Source organism: Larimichthys crocea, chromosome XIII (assembly GCF_000972845.2).
Source record: "Larimichthys crocea isolate SSNF chromosome XIII, L_crocea_2.0, whole genome shotgun sequence".
NCBI lineage: Eukaryota > Metazoa > Chordata > Actinopteri > Sciaenidae > Larimichthys > Larimichthys crocea.
Genome location: NC_040023.1, coordinates 43147274 through 43169181, shown reverse-complemented (window position 1 = coordinate 43169181; position 21908 = coordinate 43147274). Strand labels below are relative to the sequence as shown.

Here is a 21908-nt window from a genome sequence, read left to right as displayed (position 1 = left end):
TATTTGTTCTGATTACATTACTTATGATCAGAAACAGCCACAACAAGATCAACAACATAGCAGCAGCTAATATTACTGACTAGTCCAGCAGCAGTCAGCCCAGCTCGGCGTCTGTCTTTCAGCCTTTTATTTCACCAAGCTCTCACCAACCACTAAAAGTCAGTCCCACATTTACTCTGGTCCGGCGGCTTCTTGCTCGCTTACTGTCTCCTTTTCTCTTTCTTAGCTTCCTCCGACTTTGGACTTTTCTCCTCTGTCATTATGTCAGAGGAGCTTGGTTATACTGTCCATGTTCCAAGCTCCTGTTCTGGCATGACATTTTACTGTCCATCAGAAAACTCTAACTGTAAATCACAGAGAGTTGAGGCGGAGCAGCTGGAGGACATCAGAGGAAAAAACAGAAAACATTTTCTGTGTTCTGTGTTACATACTTCTTGTGGGATGTACCATTCACCTGATTATGCATCAGTGTAGCATCAACATGTTTTAAAATCTGTTATGGTCAAAAAGTTACACAATGTCGCTTTAACACAATCATATGTTTGAATGAATAAAGTTGCTTTTTTTATGAGATAAACAGATTTTTATGTAATGATATTTTATAATCCAACAAAATAAACAGATTTGAGGTAAAAACAAAAAGAAAAAAAACAGAATAACTTGGTGGGTTTATTTGTGAACCATCATTCAACAACATGTCATTTAAAAAAATAAATTAAGACATAAAAGACCTTTAGACAAGATATAAAAGAAACATGAGGAAATGTAAAAAGACACAGACAGATACAATAGAACATTAAAATGTGACAATATAGAATAAGACAGATGAAACAGCTACAGTACAATAGAAGATATGGATAAACAGCCTATATTCCGGGGCGGTCGGTAGCGTAGTGGGTTAAGCGCCGCCCTGTGTGTGGAGGCTACAGTCCTCGCTAGCTGGCTCCGGTTCGAATCCTGCATCGGACAGCCCTTTACTGCGTGTCACTCCCCCTCTCTCTGCCCCCTGCTTCCTGTCTATCTTTAGCTGTACTATCAATAAAGGCATAAAAAGCCAAAAAAATTATCAAAAAAAAAAAGCCTATATTCCATTCAATAAAAGGCAAAGGCAAGCAGTAAAGCTGTGATCATCTTGTATCCTGTAATCATGAGAGAAATATGTCATCATAACAGAAATAAACAAAAAAAATATTGTTGTAACATGAGAAGGATCTTGTTGGAACATATCTTACTAAAAAGAGAAACTGGAGATTTTCTTTGTCGTCATTGAAATATTTACTGTGTATCAGGAAATACCTGATCAAAGAAGGAATTAACAAGAGATACTGGGCACTTTTCTATACACACTCATGTTCAGTAAATGAAGACTGATTCTTGGATTATTTTATCTGAATCATTTCAATGCTTGAGCCGAGAAAACCTACAAAAATGAATATATCATAAAAAACATACATTTCTCTAAAGCCAGAGTCAGAAATGTGTTTTCCCCTCTTCCTCTCTGTGACCTCTGAGGTTTGTCTCAGCCCTCCTGTGGCTTCCACCTCTTTCAGATGACACCCAGCATGTCGACCTGGTTGGTGAGTTGTGAAAGAAAGACACGTCTGACAAGTGTGGTTATGACAAAAAAATGAGCCTCCGCTGCGCTGGCTGTGTGTGCATCAGGTGATTATGGTGCCATTTATGCTGCGAGGGGTGTTAATAAGTGTTAATTTGAAAGGTGAAAATGTGAGCTGATGCCAGCATAAACAACTCTGTTAACTGATTGATACTATGCCACAGAGAGAGGCTCTCTGCTTCATCCTGTCTGCTTGTTTGTGTTGTTTAATGATGTTTTTAACGTCTTTAGGGGGAACAAGACAGAAGTGTAAGTCAGGATGTCATATTTTAAAGCAGGTTTTAAGGCAAATATATGCAGATTTATTATTATAACAGAGTTTAATTTAATCAATCCCTGAGGAAACAATGACACACTCAGCGCACTGTCACACAGCAATTGCAAAGAAATGCAAAGGCAGAAAAAAATCACTCCTTTTTAGCTCAGCACTCCAGCCCTCAACAGTAATGACTCTTGGTAACTGAGGAAGACAAAGCTGCGTGGCAGAAAATCCATTAGCGAGTCTGCTGCTCGATAGCAAAGAGACACAGAGGAATGGTGGCTTTTGATACGGCGAGGCCGACTGCACTGGAGGCATCAGAAATAACTGTCTTGTCTTTTTTTTCTGCGAGCGTCTGAGAAGGCTGGCAGAAGTTATCCCCCATGTCTGAACCCCGGTGGATGACTAATATCTTTAACACTCCTGTGGAGCCAAGGCACGTGTGTGTGTGCGTGTGTGTGTGTGTGTGTGTGTGTGTGTGTGTTTGGGTGAAGGCATCACTGTTAGTGCGAAGGAAGAAGGGGCCAGAGATTTTGGGATAAATGTGGACAGAAATAAGACCAGTACATTTCAGTTCCTGACCAAAACATTAGTTTGAACTGCATCTGTTTATTCATCTCCTTTAAATACATCTCTATCTATGCATCTTTTATTTTTCACGACAAGCACAGCTGTTTGAAAAATGAAGAAACTTTTCATGTGAATTGCTGCTGTCGATTTATTTTCATAAACTGTTCTGCAGAGGAGACAGGCTGGGAATCACACGCAACAAAGTCAAAGCGGCGATGTTGCAGTTATACTCTTTCGTCAGCACCTTAAAGCTGGAAAAACTGAAGTGTTTCTCCACACCGCTAAATATTCATGACTGAATACGCAAAGATATACAAAAAATGTACACCCGCTTCAAACCAGAGAGACGAGCACAGAGAAAAACACCAGAGGATCCTGGCGCTCACAGAGCGAGACGTTTTAAGGGCATTTCAACCTCTAAACAACCAATCAAGGTTTTTAATAGACCGATGCGGCAACATTTGGTTCACCTGAAAAAATCCATTTCGAAAACACACTTAGAATTCTGAAGGTGTCAAAAGTAAGCTCATTGCAGAAGAGTAATCCAGCAAATGGATGAAATCTGGGAGGTCTGACAGAGCCAGGCATCTCCAGACACACAACAGCTTCAAAATTCATAGCTGGCTAACCTTTAAACCTTACAGGTCAAGGATCCTTGACGTTAATGTCACTATTTACAGAGGCACAGGAAGTACTCAGGTCTTTTCCTTAAGTTAAAGAACTAATACTAAAGTGTAAGAATACAAGTTAAAGTTCTGCAATTAAAGTCTTAATTCAGTATATCTTTAAAGGAGCAGTATCCACCTTATATCACTCTATCGTGATGGAGAAACTAATCATCACTTTAAGATGGCAAAGGTTATTTCACCTAATGACAATAAATGACAATACATCATCATTTATTTGCTGATTATTAATCTGAATATGCAGTGTAACCAGTAACTAAAGCTGTCAAATGAAAGCAGCCGTGTTGGAGTATCAAGCGGCATAAAATGGAAATACTAAACTACAAGTATCTTAAAATCATACTGAAGTACAGAGTTTGTGTAAATGTGCTTCTCCGTTCCATCACTGAGAATTAGAACACATGGGGGAAAAAAACAGGATGAACTCTTTCTGATCTGAAACAACCAAAAACCTCTTCATGAAGATTTAAACCGTCTTCGTGATCCGCCGACCACTCAAAGAACTTTCACAACACTAGTCACATTCACTCATTGATGGCACAAACTGCTGCGCGAGGTGTAACATCGCAGCCAATCAGGAGCAATTTCAGGGGTCAGTATCTTGTTCAGCCGGACTCAACGAGATGGGAATCGAACCACAAGCACTCTGATTACTGGACTGGCTGTTCTATTACCTCACTGGAGAGCAGAGCAGCAAGGAGGTGCTGGAGGGAGAGATAGTGTTCAGGCTTTGATAGTGCTGCAGACAGTCTGAAACGTCTGGCTGTAGTTCCTCAGGTTTCTTCTCCTGACTTCCTTCGGATCTCTCCTGGATCTGTGAGCAGGAGAGCTCCTTGTTTTCTAAATGCTTTCTAAATATAAACTCCACTCACCAGTTCAGCTACACTGGGATTCAACTCAAGACGTGTGTAACTGTTCAATATTTCAGATTCTCTGTCCACTTTGATCATCCTGAGTTTACTTTAATTTGTGTGTGTGTGTGTGTGTGTGTGTGTGTGTGTGTGTGTGTGTGTGTGTGTGTGTGTGTGTGTGTGTGTACATCCAGCATTCCGCACCACCTTTAGAAGTCACTCCTGCTTTGTGGAGTTGGACTAGGTGGAGGGAGAGAGAGTGATGAAGTTGAATAAGAAGGAGTGATTGAAGGAGAAGGCTTATCTGTCCATCTGCTATTAAGACAGTCAATGAGGCTGAGAGGTAACTCTGTGTGCACGCAACAGCTGCACGAAAGGATTTAACATCTGGATACACCTTCTCTTGTTGACTTGTGTCACACACACACACACACACACACACACACACACACACACACACACACACACACACACACACACGCGCGCGCGAGAACCAGTCCATGCATGGAGATTACTGAAACGAGAGGAAAAAGATGGAGATGGATGGAGAAGGGATAATGAGGAGGAAAAAGTGAAGATTATGGGCACTGTTGCCTCCCCCACACACAAAGATGAGCATGAGCGCTCCTCTCTCTCTCTCTCTCTCTCGGTTTCTCTCCCTCTCTATGTTTAATGTAAGAGGATACTAGGAGACCTCATTCCTCTGCACACTGAAACCTGAACTGTCTATTTAGCCTCCTGCCTTTCTCTCCATCCCTCTTTTATATTTCCCCGCATCTTTTTTTTTTTACCTTTCTCTTTCCATACCATCTAATCTTCATAATTTTGCGTTCACATTTTTTTTTCACTCCTCTCCCCCTTGCCTTCTTCTGTCTCCATCTGATGACATGTATAGTTGCTGGTTGTAGCCCAGCACCTGACCCACTGCCTGCAGAAAAAGCTGTAGTTTTTCTCTGACTTTCTATCCTTCACCCCTCCCTTCCTCCTGAGTCCCAGAGGCTACAGCAGCTGGCTTTCACCCTCTCATCTTTGTCTGCCCCCCCCCTCCATCTCATCTCACTCTGTGTCTAGGCTGTAGCTGTAGTCATGTCGTCACTTCATATACAGCACAGGTCTTTTATTTTGTAGCTGAGGAGAAGCGTAATGTGGATTCATATCATACAGTAGACATACAGTATTACATTACAGCTGGTTGTAAGTTGCTCTGGATAATAGAATCAGACAATAACCATTCATGTAAAAATGAAAAAAGGAAATGGAGTAGCTCATAGAAGTCAGTTAGCGTAAGGATCATTTTATCATTCCTATATATAATATAATCACCTGAAAATAAGAATCTTTTTATCTCTATATATAAAATATAAAATTATATTTACAGTGGGAGCGGGTCCTCTTTCATGGAGGCCGCCATGTTGAAACACTGTGTTTCTACAGTAGCCCAGAACAGACAAACTAAATACTGACTGTAGACAGGGTCCTTAAAGTGTTGTTTCTCCTTTACACTAAGAAGGTGAGGGTGATGTGAGGAGATTGCAATGCAGCGATTAGACCACTAGATGCAACTAAATTCTACACACTGGACCTTTAAACATATAAAAAACAACCAAAAACATTGCAGAATAGTTGTTTCCACTATGACATTAAATTAAAGATTGAGCTTTAAGAGACTTTCACAAGCTGGAATGAGTTGTTCCAGAGGAACGGGGTGACTATGGAGAAGCTCACTGGTGCTGAGTGGAGGAGACAGAAGTGGCCGTGGCAGTGCAATATGTTTTTAGGAATAAAAAAAAATAAAGATTTTTAAGAATGTTGGAGAATGTGTTGAGTCAGAATGCAATGGGTCAGAGTGTGAGCAGCAGAGGACAGGGATGAGCGGAGATGAGCAGTATTTTTGAGACGTGATTTGCATCATGTTGGTGTGAAAGACGACTTTCATCCCACCTGATTCGTTTTTTTTGGCAGTTGAGAAAGTAGTATTGACGCTGGTGTAACACCAGTCTGCTGTGACAGCTGTAATATTGTTCAAGTCGGTTTAATTCAATTTTATCTCTATAGCACCAAATCATAACAGAAGTTATCTCATGATATTTCCCATACAGAGCAGGTCTAGACCGTACTGTTTATGATATTATTCACAGTTCCACCATGAGCAGGCACTGTGTTTTGAAGTATTTTCTGCTCAGAAACTGGGGACATTGCAACCAAAGTACTATGCCCAGCAGGTGTTCTGTAATAATCCTTTTATGTGTCTGAAAGAACCAAAGAAAATCTCATTTGAGGTTAATTGTCTATTTAAATAGCCTGAAACCATCTTTAAATGTTCATACATTCTCTCATTCCAACAGGCTGAAACTGGAATCGTACATCATGCACAGCATTTCACTCACAGTGTCAGTGTTGTAGTTTGTTCAGCTTGTTTCTTTGAGCCATGACTGCCCGTGTATGAATGTGTACGTGCTGACATTACCAAGACTTCTGTCACTCAGCTCTGGTTGTGCTCGATGAGGTGCACATGAGAATGAAAAGTATTGACAGTGGCCCGTTAGCGCTGTGGCGGCTAATCCATAACCTTGGTCTGCCGCACACTTGTGTTCACGCACGGGGACAAACATGCACACACACGTACAGATAGTGAAGTACACACACGCTCTGCTGACACCTGACCTTTACAGGAAGCAGAGTGGACTGGACTGACCAGAAGCTGCTGTCAGTCAAGAAGCATCCACCCTCCCTCCTCCCTCCTGCTTCCCTCCATCCCTCGCCTCTCTGCTTTCACCAAGTCAATATTCATTAAATAGTCAGTGTTTAGTACACATGAGGAATGAGGCTGAGGCAGAAAAGTGAGCGGGAAAGATTGAGCGAGGGGCAGTTTTGTTGATTGCAGATATAAATAAAAAAACACGCACACACAGACAAGATGGAGGATGGGAAGAAAATCAAGTCAGGGAGGGTGAAGGTGAGGGAGAGAGAGGGATCAGGATGATAGGGTGGAGGAGAAGCAGATTTGCTTATCAGAAACCAAGAAATGCACACACACACACACACACACACACACACACACACACACACACACACACACACACACACACACACACACACATGTGCAGTCGGCGACTCAGAGTGGTGCCATCTTAGTAAACACAGCTTTGTTGATAGCGGTGTCACACTGAGCCTAATGCCTTGACATGAAGAGAGAGAGCCTGCTGCGGTGTGTGTGTGTAGGTGTGTGTGTATCCTGACTACTGTGGGTGTGTGTGTCAGGGTGGGTGTAAAAAACTCTGTGACCTGTCTCTATTTATGTCTCTCTATGAGACTGTGGCTATCTGAGACAGAAATACGAAAAGGGATTGTAATGTGAGGATGATCAGGCCTAAATCTGTGTGTGTGTGTTTGTGTGTGTCCTGACTACAAAATCGACTTCTCTTATCCTTGTACATAGATTGGCTCCATATTGGATGTTTAATATTTAACTATATCTGTCCTCCTGGGAGACAGGGGGATTGAAAAAAGGTTGGAGGAAGCAGTGTGCGTATAGATGCAAACGCACACACACACACACACACACACACACACACACACACACACACACACACACACACACACCGACACACACATCAGTGCTGACTCAGATAGTGGTGTACACACAATCAGAATCTTTCATCAAAAAACACAAACACTCAATGTGCAATCAAAAGCGTAGAAATGAGATGAAGATGAATTCAGACAACACAGAGTGTTGAAACGTTAAGTGTGCCGTGTTTCTGCCGTTTGTACACAACGACAAACACAACTACATTGCTGAAACAATTAGTTGATTAATAGAATAGCTGATTAAACTCTTTAATTTAGCAGAAATGCCAAATATATGTCCATGGCACCATCTTAAAGCTGCCTCCACTGATTTTCTGTTGACTAGGAGGGAGCAGAGATACGCCATAAACATAACAGTGGTATATTTGATAATGTGAACAGAGGACACATAGCAACATTACCATTCATTATGTTCATCTGATTAATTCTAAGGGCGCTTTCACACCAGCGCCTTTTGGTCCGCTTTAAACAAGAGTTTGTTTCCTTGGACAATCCAGTTAGTTTGGGGCAGGTCTAAAAATGTGGGTCTCAGTCCACTTGGTCCGATAGTGAATTATCAATTGAACCAAAGATCATAAAGCCAATCAATGAGCCGGGTTTTCTTCTTCCTGGTCTTTTTTCTTCCTAGTCAGTGCTTGTTTTGGACAATACCGCCCCCAAACAAGCAGCTGTCGTAACTGCATGACGTCATCCAGGCGGTTTGGTTCGCTTTCTAAAGTGCTGTGTGAAAAATCAAAAAATCAAATCAATTTTATTTGTATAGCCCAAAGTCACAAAGTACATTTGCCTCAGAGGGCTTTACAATCTGTACAGGGAGTGACACCCTCTGTCCTTAGACCCTCGGTTCGAGTGAGGAAAAACTTGCCCACAAAAACCCTTTTAACAGGGAAAAAAATGTGGAAGAAACCTCAGGAAGAGCCACAGAAGAGGGATCCCTCTCCCAGGACGGACAGACGTGCAATGGATGTCACGTGTACAGGACAAATCAACACAAACATATTGTACAATGACTGATAAAATGACAATGAATTATAATGAATGATAAAAATGATTACAGTAATAGATATGGTAGTAATAATGACAGTAATAATATATGTAGTGGGCGTCATGCAGGATCACAGCAGCAGCCACGATCCACGAGAACCTGCTGGACGACAGAGCACAGAAACTCCGGGGAAGTTTGGTTAGTAACATGCATTAATGAGACATGTCCACAGATGGAGAGATATGGAGAGATATGGAGAGATATAGAGATATAGATATATATATATAGAGAGAGTGAGATATAGAGAAATATAGAGAGATATATATAGAGAGAGATGGATATATAGAGAGAGAGAGATGGATATATATATATATATATATATATATATATAGAGAGAGAGAGAGAGAGAAAGATATAGAGAGATAGATAGATAGAGAGAGAGAGAGAGAGAGAGAGAGAGAGAGAGAGAGAGAGAGAGAGAGAGTGTTCGGGGAGGGAGATGTGTGCATCTTCAACCAATACCGTGCCTGGCTAGGCATAACCCTCGGTGGGGTCCCCCGGCAGTGTAATCCTATGGCAGCATAACTAAGGGATGACCTGAGCCAGCCCTAACTATAGGCTTTATCAAAAAGGAAAGTCTTAAGTCTATTCTTAAAGGTGTTGACCGTGTCTGCCTCCCGAACCCAGAAAGGTAGTTTGTTCCACAGAAGAGGAGCCTGATAGCTGAAAGCTCTGGCTCCCAATCTACTTTTGGAAACTATAGGAACCACAAGGAACCCAGCGTCCTGAGAGCGCAGTGTTCTAGAGGGGTAATAAGGTATTATGAGCTCTTTTAGATAAGATGGTGCCTGACCATGAAGAGCTTTGTAAGTAAGGAGAAGAATTTTAAATTCTATTCTAGATTTAATAGGTAGCCAATGCAAGGAAGCCAAAATGGGAGAGATGTGATCTCTGATCTTGGTTCCTGTCAGAACACGTGCAGCAGCATTCTGAATTAACTGCAAAGTTCTAAGAGACTTATTGGAGCAGCCTGATAACAAAGAGTTACAATAGTCCAGCCTTGAAGTAACAAATGCGTGGACTAGTTTTTCTGCATCCGCCTGAGAGACAATGCGTCTGATTTTAGCGATGTTACGTAAGTGGAAGAATGCAGTCCTCGAAATTTGTTTTATGTGGACGTTAAAGGACAAATCCTGATCAAAAACAACTCCAAGATTCTTTACAGTGGAGCTGGAGGCCAGGGTGATCCCATCTAAAGTAACTAAGTCTCTAGAAAGAGAGTTTCTGAGGTGTTTGGGTCCAATTACAAGAACTTCAGTTTTGTCTGAATTTAACATCAAAAAATTGTAGGTCATCCAACTTTTTATATCCTTAAGGCATGCTTGGAGTTTAGTTAACTGATTGGTTGCATCAGGCTTGATCGATAAATATAATTGGGTGTCGTCAGCATAACAATGAAAATTGATAGAGTGATTCCTAATGATGTTCCCTAAAGGAAGCATATATAAACTGAATAGAAGTGGTCCAAGTACAGAACCTTGTGAGACTCCATAACAAACTTTGGTCTGCATGGAGGATTCATCATTGACGTGAACAAACTGAGATCGATCTAAAAAGTACGATTTAAACCAGCTTAGGGCGGTTCCTTTGATGCCAATTCGATGTTCCAGTCTCTGTAAAAGAATTTGATGGTCAATGGTGTCAAATGCAGCACTAAGATCTAACAGGACAAGTACAGAGATGAGTCCTTTGTCTGATGCCATTAGGAGGTCATTTGTAACTTTGACTAATGCGGTCTCTGTGCTATGATGCACTCTAAATCCTGACTGAAAATCCTCAAATAGACTATTGTTATGGAGAAAGTCACACAGCTGATTAGCTACAGCTTTCTCAAGTATCTTAGACAGAAAGGGAAGGTTTGATATCGGTCTGTAGTTGGCTAAGACCTCTGGGTCTAGAGTGGGCTTTTTAAGAAGAGGTTTAATTACAGCTACCTTAAAGGACTGTGGTACATATCCTGATAATAAAGACAGATTAATCATATCCAATAACGAATTACTAACTACAGGTAAAACTTCCTTGAGCAACCTGGTTGGGATGGAGTCTAAGAGACAGGATGACGGCTTAGCTGCAGAAATGATTAAAGTTATTTGATGAAGGTCGATGGGGGAAAAACAGTCTAAATACATATCAGGTTTTACAGCTGTTTCAAAACTTGCTGTATCAGAATGCAGATCAATGTCTGTTGAGGGCAAGAGGTGATGGATTTTGTCTCTAATAGTTATAATCTTATCATTAAAGAAGCTCATGAAGTCATTGCTACTTAGACCTAAAGGAATAGATGGTTCAGTAGAGCTGTGATTCTCTGTTAGCCTGGCTACAGTGCTGAAGAGAAACCTGTGGTTGTTCTTATTCTCCTCAATTAAAGAAGAGTAATAGGCTGCTCTGGCATTACGGAGAGCCTTCCTGTATATTTTGAGATTATCTTGCCAGGCTAGATGAAATTCTTCCAGTTTAGTGGCACGCCATTTGCGTTCAGATTTACGTCCCTCTTGCTTTAATTTACGAGTCTGCTGGCTATACCATGGTGCTAGCCTTCTTTGTTTAATTATCTTCTTTTTCAGAGGTGCAATAGAGTCTAGAGTTGTCCGTAATGAGCCTGTAATACTATCAACAAGATGGTCTATTTGTGGGTGGCTAAAGGAAGTAGACAAGTCCTCTGTTACAGTTAGACATGGCATTTGATTCAATGCTGAAGGAATCACTTCCTTAAATTTGGCTACAGCACTATCAGATAAACATCTGCTGTAGAAGCTTCTACACAAAGGCTTATAGTCCGGTAGTATGAACTCAAAGGTTATTAAAAAATGGTCAGACAGAAGAGGATTCTGTGGGAAGACTATTATATTATCAATTTCAATGCCATATGAAAGAACAAGATCAAGAGTGTGGTTCAGACAATGAGTCGGTTTATTTACACTTTGACAAAAGCCAATTGAGTCTAATAGAGAGATAAACGCAGTACTAAGACTATCATTGTGGTTGTCCACATGAATGTTAAAATCACCTACAATAATTACTTTATCTGTTTTAAGGATCAAGCCTGATGCAAATTCTGCAAATTCAGATAAAAATTCAGAATAAGGACCTGGAGCTCGATATACTGTAACAAATAAAATTGGCTGTAAAGTTTTCCAGGTTGGGTGAGTGAGGCTAAGGACAAGACTTTCAAATGAATTATAATTTAGTTTAGGTTTGGGATTTATTAATAGACTTGAGTCAAATATGGCTCCAACTCCACCACCTCGACCAGTACTTCGAGGAACATGAGTATTATAATGACTCGGAGGAGTGGATTCATTTAAGCTAACATATTCATCCTCCTGCAGCCAGGTTTCAGTGAGGCAAAACAAATCAATATCATAGTCAGATATTAATTCATTGACTAAGACAGCTTTAGATGACAAAGACCTGATATTCAATAGTCCACATTTAATTCTCTTATTTTGGACTGTTGGAGATGTTGATTTAATTTGTATTAAGTTTTTATGATGAACTCCTCTTCTGTTTGTTTTATCTTTAAATAATGTAGGTGGACGGGGGACAGACACAGTCTCTATACTAAAGGACTGGGTGGGCAACTGCTCTAATGGAGGCGCAGAGAAGCGTGTAAGACTGCAGCTCTGCTTCCTGGTCTCAACTCTGGGTTGTCGACATGATTTTGGTCAGCTAATAAACTTGGCCATATTTCTAGATATGAGAGCTGCTCCATCCAAAGTGGGATGGATGCCGTCTCTCCCAATCAGACCAGGTTTTCCCCAGAAAGGTGTCCAATTGTCTATGAAGCCCACATCGTTTGCTGGAAAGTGAACCAAACCAAATGAAGGTGTGAAATTTTTTGTTATTTCCCACCGAATCAAGTCTCCCGGACTATCCTGGTGTGAAAGCAACATACAATGAATCAGATATATTGTTCTCCAACATCTGTCTGTCCACTCTGTTCATTGTGTCTGTCTGCAGTTTGTACAAAACTGACATGACTGAACCATAACATTAAAGGCGCAGACTGTAAAAGATCCTCATACACTGGAAAGTGCAGAATTCTCTTTGCATTACTTTTCACTACAAAGAACTCCTTTCTTGTACACATACAGGAACTGAATCTATTATGAATATGACAATATTGATTGTAGCAGCTGTAAGTATTTGCTGCTTTATATATTATTGTATATTGATATTGATGTGTTTTGTTAAAGATGATGTGTTTGCCATTTTACAGACTGAATAACCAGTCAGAAAAATATTCTGCAGGTGAATCAATAGTGAAAATATTCATTAGTTGCACCGTATACAGTAAACAGTATTCTTAGCTTCATGCTTACACTATAAATCCATTGTATTCGTTCAAACATGCACTTTGACACAGCAGTAATCTACGAGTAGATCTGTTCTGTAATGTAATCTAATGTAATCCACACACAGCAGATCAGAGCACATTCACAATGAGAGCTCCCTGATAACGATCATCCATCCATCCATCCATCCATCCATCCATCCATCCAGTGCACACAGCATTCATTTAAAGCCCCTTCATTACAGTGTAAGTGCAGGTCCATACGTGTACATTACAGAACATATACTGTATGCATGCTTTCCCACATTAACATGCAGGGAGTCTAATGCGGTACATTCCTTGACACGCACAATATGAGATGACATGCATGCAATCACACGCACATGAATACACAGTGAGTCATTGTTACTGAGCTGAGTTTACCTTCCTACCAGCCCCCGATCACAGACACACTGACTCAGGTTTTCATGTCTGTATGATACCAGAAGAGAAATTTCAAGTATAAACATATACAGTACTGTGGAATTCTAGAAATGTGTCAGCTCTCAGAGAGATATATTTATACCTTTAATATTTAAAGAGCAAGACTTCTTTATGGATTTCTATATATGAGTTTTCGTTACTGTGATGAAGTTCTTGATGTGTCAGGTAATTCATTCACTGGATTTGACAAAAACAGCAATTCCTAAAAAATGTGTTTCATCACAATACATTTTCAAGATTAATTCTCCATGATCAACTGTTGCTTGAGCTGGACAACGGTGAAGAAATGAAATGAAATAAAATGATGAGGAGACAGTCGTGAACTGTTTGAAGGCTTTAGTCACATTTCTAATGTGTCCATTCATTTTGAACAAGACTGTTCATTCACCCCCACCATATTGACACGGTGTCAGGAATTTCAGAGATGGATATTTTAAAACCTGAGAAAATAATACTAGGCTGCAAATTCTTGACATTTCTCTTGAAAAATGGCTTGAATAAAAAAATCTAAAGAACTGTTAATGGATTTTCTTCTGACTGACTCGACCCTAATGTGGGCGGGCCGATGCTTTAACACACACATACGCAGACACACATTCCAGACATGTGGCAATGCATTCATATCCATATGCATCATACCAAACCTACACTGCAACGTTTTTATGTTTTCCCGAGAATCTAAATGACAGACAGCAACAAACACATGGCACTGAGACAAAGAGCAGGAGAGACGAAGAGAAGGAAATATGGAGAGGTGTGGCAGGTCTTGGCCGTTTGTTGTTGGAAATAAAGTGCTGTTAAATGATTTACTTGTTCTCTGCATTAAAGTACAGTCCCTCATTAAAGGACAGCAGCTGGCAGACTGGCTGGCTAGACTGCTGGTTCGCAGACAGACACACACGATTTCATGCACGAGCTGTGACTCCTAGTTCTGCATCGTCAAACACACACACACTGATGCAAATGCACGAACAAACACACACAGACAGCAGGAGAGCAGAGAGAGAGAAGTGGGTCAGACTAACCAGCTCAGTCTCACTACATTTACAACATACATGGGGTCCCACTGCCTCATATTAGATATATATGTGCACACACACAGCTTAACCAGGAACATATGAATGTATTCTCACAGTAACATGACCGAACACAGTGTACACAAGGAGGAGTAAATATCAATATACTTTGGAATGCAACACACTCTCTCAGTTACGCATTTATTTAGTCACGAATACACAAGATGAGTTGCACAGCTTTACAGATGCAATCTACAAATGCATTAACTCATAGCAGAGCTAAATTGATGTGTTTACCTAAATCCTGAGCTCAGAACAAGATTTGGGCACCAAATCCCTCAGAAATACATCGTGTAAATCTCTTTAACCGCCATGACGGATATTTTTGCTCAGAGATTGATTTCAAATGTGCATCAATCCTCCAACGCTGAAGATTTATATTTCTTCAGATGCACACGCCCACACACACACACACACGCACGCGTGCGTGCGTGCGCGCATATGCGCACGGCGATGGTGGCATTGGCAAAGCTCTATCAACAGGTGGAGTATCGGAGCAAACAAGGGTGCCTTTCAGTAAACTGATGCTAGTCAGTTTGTGTGTGTCTGTGTGTTTTGACACATTCATATTGAGTATGCGCTCACACACACACACACACACACACACACACACACACACACACACACACACACACACACACACACACACACACACACACATCCATTCAAGATCTTGATGTCCAGGGCTTGAGTGTAGCAGTGTTAGATGATGCCAACATCAGCAATGAAATCCCAATTTTCTCATCCAGGGAGCAAAGGAGGCCTGCGTCTTGTCACTCATGGAGGGTTAAATAAACGACTCAGCGAGGGGGAAGATTAATGACGGGCGTATTTCACACTGACATTCCCTCTGCAAGTAAACAAGCAGGAATCTGGATGCAGAAACGTTGGGAGAGAGCAGGATAAGAGCAAGGAGGAGGTGTGGTTGGGTGATGTGATGAGAAGGAGCAGAGTTGTGGGGTGGGGGTGGGGGGTACTTTCCCATAAGACCCTGTTTGTTTCTCTATGTGTTTACTCCACCGTGCAGTTCTTTACCGTGGGACCGTTACACCGCACGTTCGTTGGAATTCCACTTAGTGGATGAAGGCGAGCATTGATGCAGAGGTTTCCATGTGGCTTCTTTCTCGTAGCACCAATGTGAAATATTAGCATGGATTGGTGGAACTCAGCAGGGTGACGCATGGCAGCAGCCTGTGGGAGTAGCGCACTCCAGATTTTTAACTTTGGCATGAGTTCAGGCCCTCTTGTCTACGGCACAAATCAATAGAGGACAGAGATTATGGCGTATTTAGTTCTGAGTGCAGTGATGGATATACTTTCCAACATACAGTAGCTGTCTGTAGTCGTGCCAACATTTCTGTGCAGGGGGAGAAAAAAAAAGATTTATTGCTGCTCATAATCTGAGCCATTATGACTAAACATCAGAAATGAAAGCCACAAAAATCCTGGCTTATTTTATGTATGACAGATGTTGGATATCGTATATCAGACGAAGCGTGTGTCTTTTAGATCTGTTTGCTATCACCAAGTAATTTCAGAAGTTATTGCTGTTCTGTTGCCATCTTTACAGATCCATGTATTGACATAGCAGTCTGACAGCTTTTGCTGTTTTTGCATTCCTATAATCACTTTTAACATTGACTTTTCAGTGCACAAAAATGTCTCATTTCTATAAACATTAATCACCAAACTCTAAATCTAAAAAATGAATGTATGCATTTCCAGAGTTCTGGCCAACCAGAGGCTCACTATTGTTAAGAATTTCAAATATCTGAAACTGAATGGAAAGCTGTATATTTGCAGTCAGATCAGGTCACATATCTCTCTGTTTTTAATATATATTTTCGCAGTTAGAATTAGAGTTTTTAAAAAATGCCCTCTTCCCAACCACAGAACTTACTGAACCAATTTTTAAACTCTCCAACAGAGCTTGAGGTCTGGTCCCTGGATACGTCCTCGTGTAGCGCTTGCACAATCTAAAGCTTTGATTTTCTCTAACAGCTCTCACAGGCATCATTCTTCACTTTGGACTGTCTCACTAATTACAAGAGCCATGACACGAGCTTTTTAAAATAACCACAGCTCGAGGTCTTTCTTTCTTTCTTTCTTTGGATACTATTTGGAGTAAAATCCACCATCATGAAAACATTCATACAGATAATTATTAAGTGTAATAATAAGCAGATGCTTTCTCTAATTCTCCAGGAGTTATGTGTCTCTATACATAATTCATGTTTTCTGTTAAGTCCTGCATTCTTTTTATTGAGTATTCACATTCACCTGAAACTAAATGAAATATATAAATGTTGTTAAGATGTATTTTCCCTTTTCTTCTCTCTGTTAGGTTTGATTACCAAGAGCTCCTCCACAACTCCACCTTCTGTCTGGTGCCTCGAGGTCGACGCCTGGGCTCCTTTCGCTTTCTTGAGTCACTACAGGTAAATAAATATTATTCTCTGTGCCACACACCATCAGCAGTATTGATTATTCATGTGTTGTTTGCCATGTGATCACGCTGTACAAGTGTTTTTCACACTGTGTTTCTCTGTGTGGCGTTCTCACTGGTTTGAGTCGGGTGGGGCTCGGTTGGAGAATGTACAAGCAAACACCAATCAGTGTTTAACAGCATGTGAATCAAAGCATGGCAACATTTGTGAGGTTGTTTGCTTATGTTGCCTGACAATCAAATCTTACCAAACCGCACCCACACAGCCCTGATGGAGCAGATTAACTTCATTTGTGACGATTAAACTCTGAATAAATAATAGTAATGGATGTTTTTTCACACTATTGTAACTTTGATTGTTGCATGAATAGATTAAACAAGGTTGTAGGCAGAAGTCTGAAGAAGAAGAAGAACATTTCACACCCAAAATTCTTTAAAGGGTCCATGAGCAAAAGCAGAAAGAAAACAGAAGAACAGGAAAAGCACACAGAAGCATACAGTAATATAGATCATCATCAATGATGGCTCATACAATCAAATCAGACAGCTTGGATTTGGAAGTAGTAACATTGTTTCAAGTCTTTGTGAGCAGCAGAGGAGATAGGTTCAGTATAAGTTTATATTTTCTGAACTGTGCTGCAGTAAAACCACCAGCCTCTGTTTTAAGATTTTAGATTGCTGTGTTTACAGAATACAGCATAAGTGGAATATAATATGCAATATGTTTGTATTAGTGTAAAATAATCATCAGAATCATTGTGCTGTGTGTGTTACCTTACAATGAGCCTTTATATCTACAGACAGGTCCTCTTGCTCTGAGTCTGCCATGTTTAACCGACATGTTTATACAGTAGCCCAGAACGGACAAACTCAGCACTGCTTCTCGATAAAGACTTTAGCGTGTTCTGGAAGTTTCACCTCCTCATTCAAACTTCACTGCCCATTTTCAGTCCCAGGTCACTAAGCACTGATGTGAGCAGTGTGCAGTTAGTTCCAATCTGTAACTTCACCACTACGTTAAATGCTACACACTGCTCCTCTACGCCCTCATGTTCCAATCACATTTGGAGCCACATGCTAATAAACTACCAACCATGGGCCGCAACAGTCCGAGCTGTCTACCTACAGATGGTGAGCCATCGCCCTGTTTGTTAGTTTGATGCAACAGTACGTGTCTGAGGCGGAATTCTCGTTTTTAGTGTCATGCAAGAATTTTTCTCTGCTTACATTTTGAGGAATCCTGCAGTTTGTTGATTGAAATCATCAGTAAAAATGAACTCCCTGACAGAACAGGTACATTCATGTTATGTTTCCCAAAGCCTGTAGCCATAAGCACTTTCACACTGTAGTGCTTTGTATATGAATAACTTCCATGTTTACCCCATGTGGACCGTGATCAACCCTTCCACTGTTATTGTGTTCAGTTCAGCTCGGCCATTTGTCCATATTTAATGTTACTGTGCAAAGGTTTGAAACATCTGCTGTACACTGCACATGATTATGACTGTATGTGTTAACAGGTATGAATCACTTACACAGTCATGCTGTGTCAAATATAGTAACACAACGCTGACAAGTGTTTTATATTCTTGCGTTCATGCTGCCTGAGCATTTGAGGACTCTCCAGTTTCTCGGAGGCCCCCATAAACAAACAGCTACAATCTGTACATGCTAACGCGGCGATCATCAAAACACTAGCTGCAGCATTTCCCAAATTACACTTGTGCAGGAAACAGCTCCGATTCAATGAGATCCAGCTCGTATACAGTTCAATCCACAAGGAAGTGCACAGGATGCAGAATGTTTATGTTCCAGATCTGTGGTTTATGTAGTCTTTTTGGTTACTGACACCTTAATGGTCACATCTGCAAGTGTTTTCCCCAGACCATTGTGTTGTGTTGAGTGCAGATCTAGCCATAAAGGCTTTATTTGCTATTTGCTAGGCCTTTTAAACTAAAATGGGTCCATTAACACACGCGGATGCACACGCACACACTTATACAAACACTGGTATCGTTCATTTAGGTCCATCAGTGAAATGTGCAAGTACACAAACAATGAAGAAACCACAGGCGATGGAGTGAGAGAGCGGTTTAAAAGCAGTCGCTCTGCTGTAGTTCTCTCTCTGCCACCCAGGTCGACAGTCTCACACCAGTGCAGGAAGCAGTAGTGGCTGTTTTTAGATCCGCCAAACACTGAACTCTCTGGCTGCTACAATATTCCCTGGCCGTACTGCTCTCTGGGGCTGTGTGTGTGTGCATGAATGGTCCGGAAGCATCCACAGGAGTGGCAGCCTGCCCCACCGCTGATGTCTGCTGAATGGACAATTCCACACACAGCCCACTCGGCTTTGGCAGCAGGCAGTAGTCATGGTCCCCTTCTCCTCCTGTCTTCTTTCTTTGTCCTCTCTTAGTCCTGTCGTCCCGTCTCTTTTCCATTCAAGGCACTTTTCAAGAATCTTTGGTTGCGTGTTTATTTATTTTTTTAGTTCGGTGCTAGCCAAGCCCACAAAAGAACTGGCAATTACCAGTGCGGTAAAAAACTCACTGCCAGCTTTCCAGTATACACACAGACTCACATTTGCACACTCCCCCACATACACATTTACTCAATTCACCATCTTCATCACCCAATGCAAACAAACCAAAACCAACTACACAGCACACAAGCTTTCATATGACCTAACCTCCAGGCAGGGAGGGCTCCAAATGTTTGAAACAGCCTCAGAGTGTCTCATCTCTTGGGGGGAAGACTCAGACGAGCCCCAGGCTGCATTTCAGATTTAAAGGCCTTGGATTATCACTCTGGGAAGCTTTGTGTGACCTTGTTGTAACCTGGGGCTGATTCTGACACATATACACACACATACCAGTCGTCCTATTTGCTGAAGTGTCCTTCAGCAGGTCTATTCTCAGATGAAATGCAGCAGCGTCGTTGGAAGCCCCGGTGGGCCGGAGAGAGAGCGTTTGATCTCCACCATTTTCGGCTGCTGCTGCTGTTGCTGCTGATCTCTGGTGGTTTAATTAGAAAACATTTGAGGGGGGGTTGGGCAGACCTATCAACACTTCAGACCACTGCGAGTAAAACGAGGAAGAGAGGAAGATGGGATGAGAGTGCAGCAGAGAGAAATGGGGGGAAAAAAAGGAGAACTGAGAGAGAAACTGACAAGAGCGTGGGGGGACCAAAACCCATCAAAAACCTGTCAGTGAACGAGGGGATAAGGCAACATCAAAAATCCATTTCAGTAAAGCCTGATGCCTCCACGCATCAATCCTTTCCTCCTTATTTTTTTCCCATTCCATTTCATCCCTCTCTTCTCCCCTCAGTGTACCTCCCTCCTTGCACATGTCCCCTCGGTGGTTGTACCTAATTAGTACACAAGACCCGGCCCTGTCAGCCACATCTGTGCACGAGTGACAGAGCTTCCTGGGAATGGGGAGATCCGAGTTGTTACTCATTGCAGTTACCCTATAGGGCTCTTACACACACACATTCTTACTCAGCTGCACATACATTTACACACAAGAGAACTGATCGTATTATCTGTTCAGGCTGGGATATCACGGCGCCAAGCAGCTGGGGCTGAGTTGGGCAGATTGTGTTATATCAATGCAGCTGCAGTATGTCATGTTGTGTTGTTTACTGCCAAAGATGAACCAGCAACAAGGGAGGAACCCGGTCGAACTGCAGCTGATCACATTAAAGTGAAATATATGGAGTTGCTCAACTTTTTACAGCACGTACAACCTCAGAAAATATTAAGCTGTCCACCATTATGATAGCTGTTAAAAGATAGCAGCGTAGGTCGACCCTGTTCAGTTGCAGACAATTTACACGGCAGGTAGGTTTATTCTGAATATGAACATTATTTATGTTGCTTATTTATGATCCTGAACGGCACGGGGTCAAGAACCGGGGCTAATCTCCCGATCTGCTGGTAGTACACAAGTCAGTTGCTTTATCAGCAACTCTCTAAGACTCTCTAAATACTAATATATCTGTGTCCAGGCGGCATGTATCCCGGTGCTGCTGAGTAACGGCTGGGAGTTGCCGTTTTCTGATGTCATCCAGTGGAACCAGGCGGTCATTGAGGGAGATGAGCGATTACTGCTACAGGTAAGAAACAGAGGCTCACACTCATTTACAGGCACACACTTACACAGACACACATGACAGCCTGATGACCATTAGGGAGTCCAGGGCCAAAGTTATTTCTGAAAGTACAGTAATGGCCCAGTACTGTACTTTCAGAAATAAAAATCAAATGGGGAAGTGCCATCACCACCGGCAGCAATCCAACAGCACATAGAAACCACAACGAGGGACATTTTTATCAGTGAACTTCTTTATGGTTTCTATATGCAAGGATCAATATTTATGATTTGTATGGCTTTTTGCTCTTTATTAAAATGGAGAAAGAGCAATATTCACTCTGTTTTTTATGTTGGCATGGAGCCAAAAGTTGGGGTGTAACAATAAATGAGGTCATGTTGTGCTGAGCAGACCTCCTAAGATGCTTCCAGTAATAGAACTGAATGGACAAAAAATGCAAATGAGTTGCTGACTGTGCACCAGATTAATTAAAGTAAATTCAAAGAATCAATAAAAACCTGGAGCTAGCAGAGGATGGATAGTCACCACAGTGAGAGACACATAACCCAAATAAAGGCTGGTCTACACAAGAGGAGCGAGGCCACGTGTGTCTGACAGATATGCTTCTATTTTCAACCAACGCACGGTACTGTTGTCTACAGGGGCTGCATACCAGCTCGCGTTTCACTCGCCCTGCATGTGTTTAACAGCGACCTGAGCATATTTGTATGCTGCAAGTCTATTTTCTTCTGTTTTACACACATAGCTGCAGTGACACAGCTCTGAGTGTTGCCAAAACACAGGTGACCTACACTCCTAAACTTTGTGTCAGGTATTTGTCTGCACTGCTGAACACACCTTCCTATCCTGTTACACTACATGATTGGCTGCTGTGAACAT

At 41.6% G+C, this 21908-nt stretch overlaps 1 protein-coding gene across 1 annotated transcript in view; it reads left to right on the top strand.

The window, feature by feature from the left end:
• ext1c (exostoses (multiple) 1c) overlaps positions 1–21908 on the top strand; it is an 89247-nt gene that overhangs the window by 57099 nt on the left and 10240 nt on the right. The window contains exons 3-4 of the mRNA XM_019269650.2: positions 16815–16908; positions 20925–21032. Coding sequence (XP_019125195.1) covers positions 16815–16908; positions 20925–21032 — 202 coding nt within the window. The remainder of the gene's footprint in view (positions 1–16814; positions 16909–20924; positions 21033–21908) is intronic.